This window comes from Emydura macquarii, unplaced genomic scaffold (assembly GCF_026122565.2).
Source record: "Emydura macquarii macquarii isolate MOO-44397 ecotype Brisbane River unplaced genomic scaffold, CSIRO-AGI_Emac_v2 contig_2473, whole genome shotgun sequence".
Lineage (NCBI taxonomy): Eukaryota > Metazoa > Chordata > Testudines > Chelidae > Emydura > Emydura macquarii.
The window spans coordinates 17501163-17514613 of NW_027132610.1; the positions used below are offsets into that span (position 1 = coordinate 17501163).

At 39.1% G+C, this 13451-nt stretch overlaps 1 protein-coding gene across 1 annotated transcript in view; it reads right to left on the reverse strand.

Annotated features, from left to right (window-relative positions):
* Positions 1–811: 811 nt before the first annotated feature.
* Positions 812–13451, reverse strand: part of VPS36 (vacuolar protein sorting 36 homolog) — a 28592-nt gene continuing 15952 nt past the window's right edge. Inside the window, exons 7-14 of the mRNA XM_067563057.1 lie at positions 13047–13079; positions 12867–12944; positions 12209–12343; positions 11026–11091; positions 10366–10430; positions 9349–9433; positions 3383–3459; positions 812–3299 (exon numbers count right to left, since the gene is read on the reverse strand). Coding sequence (XP_067419158.1) covers positions 3206–3299; positions 3383–3459; positions 9349–9433; positions 10366–10430; positions 11026–11091; positions 12209–12343; positions 12867–12944; positions 13047–13079 — 633 coding nt within the window. The 3' untranslated portion in view covers positions 812–3205. The remainder of the gene's footprint in view (positions 3300–3382; positions 3460–9348; positions 9434–10365; positions 10431–11025; positions 11092–12208; positions 12344–12866; positions 12945–13046; positions 13080–13451) is intronic.

The following is a 13451-nucleotide window of genomic DNA, read 5'->3' on the forward strand; positions in this document are numbered from 1 at the left end:
TTACAATATAAAACTATGCAAGAATACATTTAGTCTGTGTGAAAATTAGTTATGCCCTGATTTTTCATTGCAAATAGTCCCTACTTACTTTAAGAGCGGTCAGAGAAATAAGAGAACCAAGAATGTCATCTTAAAACAGTGTCCTCTTGCAATCTTTTCAGAGAAAAATTTTAATCCCTATCTTGGAGTCAGTCCCTTTTTCTGTGGGTATCTGGATTTATAAATCAAAGAACTGGGAAGTCTTGGCCCTAGGTTCTGAAAGCGCTGGTACCCACAACTCTAGAATATGTTTTGGAGTATGTATGCTCTTTTCTCTTATTGGGGTTGAAAGCCTACCCAGATAATTAGAAGCAGAAGACCATATGCAGAATCATGGCCTTGGACAGAGCTCCTTTAACTATTAGAAGAGCTTATTGTTGGAGAATTAACAGATGATCATTTGTATCCTGTTGTTGTCACTCAAGAGATATTTCCAAACACATTTCTAACAACAACAACAACAATTATGGTCCATGTGCTGAACCCTACACTATGTACTGGTGGGACCAGTGGCTACTCAGGGAATAAATTATAAATGTTTAGAGCTCTGCAGAAGCATACCCTTCCTAATAGTAGTGTGACAAAGCACTTCTGCTGAGACATATCTCACCACTACATTCCAGCAAAAGATCAGCCCTTATCTTTTCTCCGTATTCTTACCCATGAGGATACGAGACAGTGAAAATTTAAAAACTTGTCCCACTGAGCTGCTGGGCCTCGGATTTGTGGCTTCAACGTTCCCACAGGCATTTAGAAAATAGAAACAGACAAGTTGAGAAAATCAGTTTATTTTTATTACTTTTTGGCAACAATTTTCTAATACAGTATATACAATTAAATTTTGAACTAGCCATATAATTTAACCCATAGTTTTCTCTCCCTATACAAAGAAAAAGGTCTTATCTTGAAAAAAGGTCAAGGAAACACCATAAGGCTAAAGCTGTTGTATTGTTATTGCTCAACCGAGACAAACTAAGGGCTCTATGGGTTATTCCTGAGCAGGGGAACGGAAGTTAGGAGTTTAAATTTGGTATTTTCTTTTTACCCTTTCACCATGACTGTGGGGAGGAAAAGCTACCCCCTTATGAAAAAGGTTTCAGCCACCTAAACCAGTTCATCTTTTCCTAACATTCATGGGTCTCCAGCAACACATTGGCAGCAAGAGCATCCACTTGTGTCCTCGCTGCCTCCTAGTTTGTCAGCTCTCCTTGAGAGTGCATTGTCTGGAGTAACTTGTGCTGATCTGTCCCGTTGTTTACTGGGGGGAGGTGACAAAACAGAGATCATGATGGAGTTCAAATGGCCCTGCCTTCCTCACCCATAAATCTGGATCCCAACAAAGCTGCTGCAGCGAGAGTAACAGAGGGTTGAGAATACCCTGGAGCCAATTCTCTCCCTTGTATTCCTTTCCCTGCCTGATCCATAAGTTTTGGCTCCCCTCCACTTAATGAAATAGAGGGAGAACAATCTCCCAAGAAAGCACTGCATAAAAGCTAACCAGTAAAATGCACTAGGGGAGGGCATATCTTTGCGCCGAATTAACCTCCTACAAGAGCGTGCAATGAAGTGGGGGAGGGGAACCAAAGCAAATGTAAAGCAGCGGTAGATGGGAAAACAAACAGGTAAACAGTAACTCTTCATACCTCTATTAAAAACATGACCATATACAGGGTTCCCATCACTGAAGTTAATAGGAGCATGGGTAGGCCCTTCAACCTTGACCAAACTATGGCAATATTGTAAGATTTCTGGAAATACTTTCAGACAATTAGAAGAACCTCTATTTCCTTTCTTTTAACTTCCATCTGATTATTATTGCCACATCTTTAATTCAAAGCTACATCAATGCTGTCCTCATTCAAACTTTGAACTGAATGCTGCAATAATGTATCATAATTGGTCATGTGGAAACCATGAAAGCTTAAGTCATATGGGTCCTCAACACCATTTACCATTATCTATGTAGCTTTAGCTCTTCCAAAATGTCATAAATATTTAAGTCTACTACAGTTACAGAAAGTTAGGGCTGTTCTATAAGTCCACAGCATTGGTAAAACCAAAGGATTTATACCTCTGGACTGTTAAACATGAGGGTTTTTCTGTTCTTCCTTTTAATATTAAAACATTGTTTTCTGCAGACTAAGGATATACAAATTAACCAGTCATGCCTCCAAGAAAGACACATGGCAGGTGGTTTGATGAATGAACTTTCTTTAGAAGTGCTAGAGGAAAAACAGCTCATTATGCTGTTGGACAGGAAGTAGTGACAGAATAATTGATTTCCCTCAATACTATCTGAAGGAGTAGGCAAAAACGTACACAAACAGCAACATAATGAAGCTTTTTTGGGGTGGAAAAGCAAAGAAAGGAGGAAATCTGAACTCACAATACTTCTTGTTTGTCCATTTAGCATAAGACATGACACATTATACACTATGTTTCCCAGAGTCTCATAACACAGGTTAGTCTCTCTTAAGGCAGGTTATTTATACCTATAAAGAATTCTATGGGACTGGACTCCCAAAATTTGGAATCCTCCCTAGGACAATTTTTCACAGTCCCTGGGAGAAGGAAGCATTCAATATTGCTTTGTTCCTCAGCCTCAATATGCATCAACCATGTCATACTTCCTATCCCTATAGATATATGTCTCTGATTTGAACTCACAGACGCACAATATATACTGAAGTTGGAGAGTACGGGGAGGAAGCTAGCTTGGAACGTACACATTTCAATTACCTTCTCATCACCTGTATGCAGTAAATCACAGTGTTCTATGTGTTGTCTGCCTTTGCAAACAGATAGCAAAGGATATTTCTTCCACTTTTACTTTTGTGGAACCACCACCTCACTTCTCCTGAAGTGAAAAGTTAAACAGACTACTGAGTAAAACTTACACCGAACACATGTATGTCAGCTTGCCACTTTGAGATCATAATATGATTCTGACTCCATGATTCCTGTTACCTTCTGTAATATCCCTCTCCATTCCATATAGGACCACTCAGCATTTGAAATAGCTGAGAATTCTTTTTCATCACAATGTTCACCACTGTCATGATCGATTAATAAAACAAAATCTTCAAATCAGTTATCTGAAGGACTCCTTCTTCTGCTCTCCTGTGTAAAACCATTACGTGATAAACATGCATGAACTACAATATCATTAACTTTGTGTCATAAATAGGTTTGGATAGAATCTCAAGCCTTCCACTGAATCATCTCTGCAAAGATGGCCCATCTTTTCAGCTAGAAACAGCCTGAAGAAAAAGAAAGCACATTTGTAATATTTGCTAAGGGCAATATGATAATCAAGCAGTTATTAAAAATGATTAGTATTTACCTCTCTTTGGCTAAAAGAACAGACATCCCCACAAGCTTGGCAAACTCTTCAGCTGTGAGAGAACCCTTTTCAGATACCTATCAGAGAGTAAAGCAGGCATTAAAATGGTGTTGATCTTTTCTACTCTACTGCATAATGAAAGAATATTCTCCATTCTTTTAGTTCAATCTCAATTCAAAGGGTTAACTGTTATAAACTGGTAACAAATCTCAGGAAGACTACTGCTTTGTCTGCATTTTTTAAAAAAAACAAAAACATAAGGAATTTCCCTCCAATACACTATTTAGTGTTCTGGAAATGTGTGGAGTATGAAAAAGAACATAGAAAAGGGTTTGAAGTAGTGAAACAAACAAAACCATGTCTCTTTTTTTTGTGTATGTGTAAAGATACCTTGGGAGAAGTGAGTAGATAAAGAAAATAGTCCATGAATAGCAATATGCCTTGTGCAAACAGTAGCTATACACAGTCATACTATGTCTTCCCTAAGTGATTTTGTAAACAATGAAGTTTGGAAAAGGAAATGAAAGGCAGCAAACTTGGAGGGGTCATCAGTTTAGAAGCTGAAGTTACTCAGGAAGAAGGTGGAGAATAAGAGCCCCAGGGAGATCCATGATGGGTTGCAGAAGATTGAAAAGGAGAATAGAACATGAGAGGACTTGCAGCCAGAAAGAACAGGGGAGAGGGCGGAGAATCGCACTGTCACCAGGAAAAGGTGATTGTGGACTCCCTCCTGAGAAGAACAGACAGGCCTGTAACCAGAGCTGATCCGGAGAACAGAAGGGTGTGCTGTCTGCCCAGTGTTAGGATACGAGATGTGGACCTGAGGCTGAAGAGGATCCTAGTGGGAGTGGGAAAAAATCCCCTGATTGTCCTTCATGTGGGAACAAATGATACAGCTACTCTCTCACTGGAACTAATGTACACCAGTGTGAGGAGCCTGTGTAACAAATAGGAGGAACTAGAGCTACTAGTGCAGGAAGTGAAACCAGATATTATAGGGATAACAGAAACATGGTGGAATAGTAGTCATGACTGGTGTACAAGTATTGAAGGGTATGTGCTGTTTAGGAAAGACAGAAATAAAGGCAAAGGTGGTGGAGTAGTATTGTGTATCAATGATGAAGTAGACTGTAAATAAATTAGAAATGATGCAATGGAGAAGACAGAGTCTGTCTGGGCAAAAATCATACTGGGGAAGAAAACCGCTAGAGCTTCCCCTGGGATAGTGCTTGGGGTGTGCTACAGATCACCGGGATCCAATTTGGATATGGATAGAGATCTCCTTAATGTTTTTAATGATGTAAATACTACTAGGAACTGTGTGATTATGGGAGATTTTAATTTCCCAGATATAGACTGGAAGATTAGTGCTAGTAATAATAATAGGGCTCAGATTTTCCTGGATGTGATAGCTGACAGATTCCTTCATCAAATAGTTGCTGAACCAACAAGAGGGGATGCCATTTTAGATCTGGCATTGGTGAGTAGTGAGGATCTCAGAGAAGAACTGGTTGCAGGGAACAACCTTGGTTCGAGCGACCATGAGCTAATTCAGTTCAAACTAAATGGAAGGATAAACAAAAATAGATCTGTGACTAGGGTCTTCAATTTCAAAAGGGCTAACTTTAAAAAAAATAAGGGAATTAGTTAGGGAAGTGGACTGGACTGAAGAACTTAAGGCAGAGGAGTCTTGGAATTACTTCAAGTTAAAGGTGCAGGAACTATCCGAAGCCTGCATCCTAAGGAAGGGGGGAAAATTCATAGGCAAGGACTGTAGACCAAGCTGGATGAGCAAGCATCTCAGGCAGGTGATTAAGAGAAAGCAGAAATCCTACAAGGAGTGGAAGATGGGAGGAATCAGCAAGGGAAGATATTTCTTGGAGGTCAGAACATGTAGAGACAAAGTGAGAAATGCCAACAGCCAAGCAGAGTTTGACCTTGCAAAGGGAATTAAAACCAATAGTAAAAGGTTCTATAGCCGTATAAATAGGAAGAAAACAAAGAAAGAAGAAGTGGGATCGCTAAGCACTGAGGATGGGGTGGAAGTTAAGGATAATCTAGGTATGGCCCAATAGCTAAACAAATATTTTGCCTCAGTTTTTAATGAGGCTAATGAAGATCTTAGGGATAGTGGCAGGAGGGCTAATGGGTTTGAGGATATGGATGTAGATATTACCACATCTGAGGTAGAAGCCAAACTCAAACAGCTTAATGGGACAAAATCAGGGGGCTCAGATAATCTCCAGCCAAGCATATTAAAAGGAACTGGCACATGAAATTGCAAGCCCATTAGCAAAAATTTTTAATGAATCTGTAAACTCAGGGGTTGTACCGTATGACTGGAGAATTGCTAACATAGTTCCTATTTTTAAGAAAGGGAAAAAAGAGATCCAGGTAATTATAGACCTGTTAGTTTGACCTCAGTAGTATGAAAGGTGTTGGAAAAAATTTTGAAAGAGAAAGTAGTTAAGGACATCGAGGTTAACAGTAATTAGGACAAAATACAACATGGCTTTACAAAAGGTAGATCATGCCAAACCAACCTGATCTCTTTTTTGGAGAAGAAAACAGATTTTTTAGACAAAGGGAATGCAGTGGATCTAATTTACCTAGATTTCAGTAGGGCATCTGATACGGTTCCACATGGGGAATTATTAGTTAAATTGGAAAAGGTGGGGATTAATATGAAAACTGGAATGTGAATAAGGAACAGAGTACAACGAATCATACTGAAAGGTGAACTGTCAGGCTGGAGGGAGGTTACTAGTGGAGTTCCTCAGGGATCAGTCTTCATAGAATCATAGAATATTAGAGTTGGAAGGGACCTCAGGAGGTCATCTAGTCCAACCCCCTGCTCAAAGCAGGACTAACCTCAGCTATATCATCCCAACCAGGGCTTTGTCAAGCCTCAGCTTAAAACCCTCTAAGGATGGAGATTCCACCACCTCCCTAGGTAACCCATTCCAGTGCTTCACCACCCTCCTAGTAAAAAACTTTTTCCTAATGTCCAACTTAGACCTCCCGCCCTGCAACTTGAGACCGTTGCTCCTTGTTCTGTCATCTGCCACCACCGAGAACAGCCTAGCCCCATCCTCCCTGGAACCCCCTTTCAGGTAGTTAAAGGCTGCTATCAAATCCCCCCTCATTCTTCTCTTTTGCAGACTAAACAAGCCCAGTTCCCTCAGCCTCTCCTCATAAGTCCTGTGCTCCAGCCCCCTAATCATTTTGGTTGCCCTCCGCTGCACTCTCTCTAACTTGTCCACATCCTTTTTGTAGTGGGGGGCCCAAAACTGGACACAATATTCTAAATGCGGCCTCACCAATGCCGAATAGAGGGGAATAATCACTTCCCGTGACCTGCTGGCAATGCCCCTCCTAATGCAGCCCAATATGCCATTAGCCTTCTTGACAACCAGGGCACACTGCTGACTCATATCCAGCTTTTTATCCACCGTTACCCCCAGGTCCTTTTCTGCAGAGCTGCTGCCCAGTTCGTCGGTCCCCAGTCTATAGCTGTGCATGGGATTCTTCCATCCTAAGTGGAGGACTCTGCACTTGTCCTTGTTGAACCTCATTAGGTTTCTTTTGGCCCAATCTTCCAGTTTGTTTAGGTCACTCTGTATCCTATCCCTACCCTCCAGGGTATCTACCACTCCCCCCAGCTTAGTGTCGTCCGCAAACTTGCTGAGGGTACAATCTACCCCATCCTCCAGATCATTAATAAAGATGTTGAACAAAACCGGCCCCAGGACCGACCCCTGGGGAACTCCGCTTGTGACCGGTTGCCAGCTAGACATGGAGCCATTGATCACTACTCATTGAGCCCTATGCTCTAGCCAGTTCTCTATCCATTTTATAGTCCATTCATCCAACCCATACTTCTTTAACTTGCTGATAAGAATACTGTGTGAGACAGTATCAAAAGCTTTGCTAAAGTCAAGGTATATCACATCCACCGCCTTCCCTACATCCACAGAGCCAGTCACCTCATCATAGAAAGCAATCAGGTTGGTCAGGCATGACTTTCCCTTAGTGAATCCGTGTTGACTGTTCCTGATCACCTTCCTCTCCTCCAAGTGCCTTAAAATGGATTCCTTAAGGACCTGCTCCATGATTTTTCCAGGGATTGAGGTGAGGCTTGGGACCGATCTTATTTCACCTTTTTATTATTGACCTTGGAACAAAAAGTGGGAGTGTGCTAATAAAGTTTACGGATGATAAAAGTTGGGAGGTATTGCCATTACAGAGAAAGACCGGGATATCATACAACAAGATCTGGATGACCTTGTAAACTGGAGTAATAGAAATAGGATGAAATTTAATAGTGGAAAGTGTAAGGTCATACACTTAGGGACTAACAACAAGAACTTTTGTTATAAGCTGGGGATGCATCAGTTGGAAGTGACAGAGGAAGAGAAGACCTGGGCATATCGGTTAATCACAGGATGACTATGAGCCGCCAATGTGATGTGGCCATGAAGAAAGCTAATGCTGTCCTAGGATGCATCAGGCGAGGTATTTCCAGTAGAGATATGGAGATGTTAGTACCATTATACAAGACGTTGGTCAGACCTCATCTGGAATACTGTGTGCAGTTCTGGTCTCCCATGTTCAAGAAAGATGAATTCAAACTGGAACAGGTGCAGAGAAGGGCTAGTAGGATGATCTGAGGAACGGAAAACCTGCCTTATGAGAGGAGATTCAAAGAGCTTGGCTTGTTTAACCTAACCAAAAGAAGGCCGAAGGGAGATATGATTGCTCTCTATAAATACATCAGAGGGATAAATGCCAGAGAGGGAGAGGAGTTATTTAAGTTCAGCACCAATGTGGACACAAGAACTAATGGATATAAACTGGCCATCATGAAGTTTAGACCTGAAATTAGATGAAGGTTTCTAACCATCAAGAAAGTGAAGTTCTGGAACAGCCTTCCAAGGAGAGCAGTGGGGGCAAAAAACCTAGCTGGCTTCAAAACTGAGCTTGATAAATTTATGGAAGGGATGGTATGATGGGACACCCTAATTTGGCAATTGACTGATCTTAGATTACTAGCGGTAAATATGCCCAATGGCCTGTGAAGGGATGTTAGAGGGGGTGGATTCTGAGTTACTACAGAGAATTCTTTCTGGGTGTCTAGCTGGTGAGTCTTGCCCACATGCTCAGGGATAACTGATTGCAGTATTTGGGGTCAGGAAGGAATTTTCCCCCAGGGCAGATTGACAAAGGCCCTGGAGGTTTTTTGCCTTCCTCTGTAGCATGGGTCACTTGGTGGTGGATTCTCTGTACCTTGAAGTCTTTAAATCATTATCTGAGGACTTCAATAGCTCAGTCTTAGGTTAGGGGTCTATTACAGGAGAGGGTGGATGAAGTTCTGTGGCCTGTGTTGTGCAGGAGGTCAGACTAGATGATCATAATGGTCCTTTCTGACTTTATAGTCCATGAGTCTACTTCTATGCAATACCTTCTAATACAGGCAGTCTCCTCAAAGCAGCAAACTCAATGTAAATGTACACTGCACATACAATGAGCTGTTACCATATAAAAGCAAAAATAAACCCAATGCCATACCTACCATTTAAAGTCTGCTTTCAAATATACTTTCAATGAAACCACACACAAAATCTGAAGCCCATTTTAGTCAACATATGAACAAAATACCATGCCACCAAATAAACTCTTCCTCCTATGCAAAAGATTGGGGAAAGATTTTACAGTAATGAAGTCTGACAAGAGCTCTGAAAGAGATTTATTCCTTAAGGAGTGAACAGTGACTAAGATTAATGCCTGTACAGCTCTCTGAAGATGAAAGCTGATTTAAGTACAAAATATTATTGTTAAAGGATTTTGGAAGTGGAAAATTTTGTATTTCAAAAGCTCAAAAGGAAATCCTGTACCTCAGGTTTTACACTTAATGTGTCTAAATTTCCCTAGCAGACAGATTACTGGAGGAAATGAAGTTCACATACTGTCTCTAAAGCAGAAGCTACCATTTCCTCTTCATTGTGGGACTGGAGCTCAATCACCATTACACCACTGTCAAATATACGAAGCCTAAAATCAAAGGGAAAAGACAAGAAACAAATATGCACATATCAAGAACTGAAAAACTTGTGTATTTTTAGTTTCCTAGTTTCACACATCTAACACGATAACATGTCAATACACACAAATCCATTTTAATAACTAAAAGAAAAAATTGAAAGAGCAAAAGTGAACATCATAAAAATCAACTGCTGTATCTTCACAAATTAAAAATGGAAGAATAATTAACTGAACAAAGTGGACAAACATATTAGTTATGCACCAAAGTGGCTTTATTTTCACATCCCCAAAACAGAATATTGGCAAAAAATTCCCAACAACTTAAATTTACCTACATTTGTATTTATTATTGATCACATAGTTTAGTTTTACGTGAAATATAAGTAAGTTCTGTTCATGCTGTAAAACAATGGCGGAGGTATGTATTGCTTAGTGTGATTAACTGCACCTTAAGAGAAACCCTGTGAAACTATTTCTGTGGGTCACATCTGCAGGGAGGAAAGCTGGCCCAATGGGTGGGGTGCTAGCCTGGGACATGAAAGACCTGAGTTCAATTCCCACCTCACTACCCTTGTGACCTTGGACAAAGAACTTAGCTTCTCTGTGCCTCAGTTCCTCAACACTTATATGGGTGGCAATCCTTATCTACCTCATAGGGGTGCTCTGTGGATAAATACACGCTGAAGAGTGCATGGTGCTCAGAAAGTACAGCAACAGGGTCCTTGTAAGTTGGATTGATAGAGAAGTGATGTTTATTAACTTATAGGAAATTGAATGAACACTGACCTCTTGGAAGATTAAGTAACACACAGAAACAGGTTCACATTTCACATCAAAACGGATTTTGGAAGGTAAGCGATTTAACAGGGCTGTGTCTGTGCAAGGGACTCAAGAGTCCACACATGAAAATTTATTTAGAAATGCACCTGAAGGACTCTTACCTTAGGGGTAATTTCAGTGCCTCTAGCATCTTACAAGCATTTACTAAATCTTCTGGAGAGAGCAACTATTTAAAAAACAAGAACATAGTTACTCACATTTTACATGTTAAATATATGGTATCACACACATTCAGAAACAAAACAGACAACTACAGATGAAAAAATAACAAAACAAGCAAAAATGCAATGCACAGTTGCATTTTCGCCTTTCATTTTTTTCCCCATTTCCTGCAGCCTTCTCTAACCTTCTTACTCCCTTTTCTGTTCTCTTCCTAGTCTCTATAATACTCCTGCTCATGACTTCTCTCGTCAGGTATTTTTATATGATTACTGCTCCCCTCCTTCTTTTATTTTTTCTGTATTTTTTTACATTTCATTTTTTTTCATACTAGCTCTCATCCTTTATTGGTACTACAGGAGTGGCACATCAGAATGACATGCTATGGAAGATGGCCAAAGAGTAAATATTATAGGGAGAAGGGAAGGGAGAAATCCACCCCAAAGCTCCATTTTCCATTACAAGAATGGCAAAATATCCATCATTTCAGGCAGTTGGACTCCATATAGTGAACAGTTAAAGATTTGTTTGACACTTATTTTTTTAAAAAGTACTTTATCAAGCAGATTTTGTCAAAAAGTACCAGAGAATCAGTCCCTCACCTCCAATCCTCGAGCCCGATTTACCAGACAATACACCTCTGTAAGTGACATTATTCCCCCTCGTTCCTGTGGAAACATGAGGCCAACAAGTGAAATAGTATTAACCTAGAACATATGCAAAATAATGTGCTCTATAATAAAACATTGGGATGGATGAAAGTTTTAAGCACCATGTGACAGATTAAAGTAGAGAGGATAAACAACGAGCTTCATTTAAAAATTTATGCAGACAAGACCAATGACATCTAAATTATACGCCAGTGTATTTTTCTTTAATAATTTCAAAATGCAGAATACAAATTCTAAAATTAAAGAATTGTGAATTATTTGAAGATTACAATGCATGTTAGAGTAAAAGTACCTGGAATTTCATTATATTAATTCTATTAGCCAATTTATCAAGCTTCTGTTTTTCAAACTCACAGGGTCATAATGTAAGGTTTAAAAAAAAAAAAAAAAAAAAAAAAAGAAATATGCAAGCTTCATATACATATTGAATGTGCCCATCCTTTTTCAAATAGGCAAGCTTCAGATAAATTAAAAACTGAAATTTTATTGAATTAAATAGAAAAATTGATGATAAAATCTGTATAGTAGCTTGTGTAATAGCAGTGAAGTATATGAAGTTTACACTAAAACTGTTATCTTTAGGTTTCAGAGTCAACAACCCATTGTGATTAATGGGGCGGCTCAAAGCTTTGAATCAAAGACAATTCTTAATTGGTTAATGCACTATTCATGTCTTCAAAGTTAGCATTGCAACCATAAAAATCAGAAACATTTAAAAAAAATAACTTAGATTCAGAAGCACAATTTTGCAAAAGCAAGGGGTGAATTCTGTAGCCATAGTATATACAAGACCCTGGAGGGGATGGGGGAAAAAAAGACTGCTAATTGAGACCCATGAAGAACTATCACACAAACTCTGTTACATGGAAGATGAGAAATCATTATTACAAATATAAATTCCCATAATTCCTTTTAGATATTTCTGCTGAGAAAGAATAAAATGTTCTTAAAAGGCAAAATGACAACTCCTCTAAAAGCTGAATTTGAGGTTGCATTATTCAAGTATGAGATCTTAAAAAGAGGCATACTGTCAAGATTCATGATACTGCACAATTTAATGCACTGCATTAAAAAATCATTAACATGCACAAAAAGAGCATCTTAGGTGCTTTACCTCTAGTGGGGTCTGTAGTATTCCAGCTAGTTGTTTTGCCAGTTGCATATGGTAATGTGTGCCAGATCCATACGTTTCCCTGGTAACTGGGTTAGCTATACCCATGCTCAACAGGTAAGATTTAAACCTGATAGTCTACATAAAAAGAAAAGTAAGTTGTACACCTTTATTTCTACAGTAGCCTTTAATGCATTTTGGGAGATGTGAAAATACACAATGCCAACTATTGGACAGAATATACATTTATCAAAATGGTGGCAAGCTCCACAAAGGCTTTCAGAAATTTATGAGGGACCCTGAAATCTCTAAAAGAAAAACAGAAAATTGTCGCCTTCCCCTATTTAATGGAGTTAGCATCTCTGACCCCTTTTAAAGCAAACTAATTGGGGAGGAAGGGAAGAGACACCCACATCTTATAGTCACTACATAGTAGTTATTTTTTAAACAAGGTCTCAGATTGACTGACTGTCTTCTCTCCCCGCTGCTCAGATTTATTGTACAATGAAAGCTTTTCATTAAATAAAAAAGGCAAGAAAAAATAGGGCATTAGTAAAATATTATTACTTGCATTATGATTATCATCACAATAGCTGTTTAATTTACACAGTGATATTTCAAAAAATGATTTTTGTCAAATCTAGAAAGAAAACACATTTACCTCATCTTCTGTGATGTCACCTTGTTTTTCTTTAATTTTGTTAGCTATTGACTTGGATAACTCGACCATTTCTTTAGCCTACCAATACACACATATACAAATATGTCAACTTTCAGCATTGTGTTCAGACATTTTGGTTAAAAGTTAGATAGATGTGCTGGTAAATGATACATCCCAAACCTTTTCCATTAACTTGCTGAGATCTTCAAAAGCCTGAAATGAAAAATGGACATTATAATTTAATTTACCTAAAGAAATGTAATGATTTTTCCAATGATCTTCCCAAACTCCAAGAATTCTGAACAATATTAGGGCACCTAATGCCTTAGACTAGCATGTAATCATTTCAAATTGTTTAGATTTATACATTTATGCTCTGCTTTACAAACAGGCACTTTTCCTTCCCAGAGTGCTCATAATCAAAATGAGACAAGACAAGACAAGACAAGGACAACAGAAAGCATACAGGAAAGTAAAACAATGCTATGGTTTCCTGTGTAGAAGACATACACTAATTTCTGCTTAATACTGATTTACAAAATCTAAATAACAGAGCTGAGAGATAAAGTACTGAGGGTGGAAATA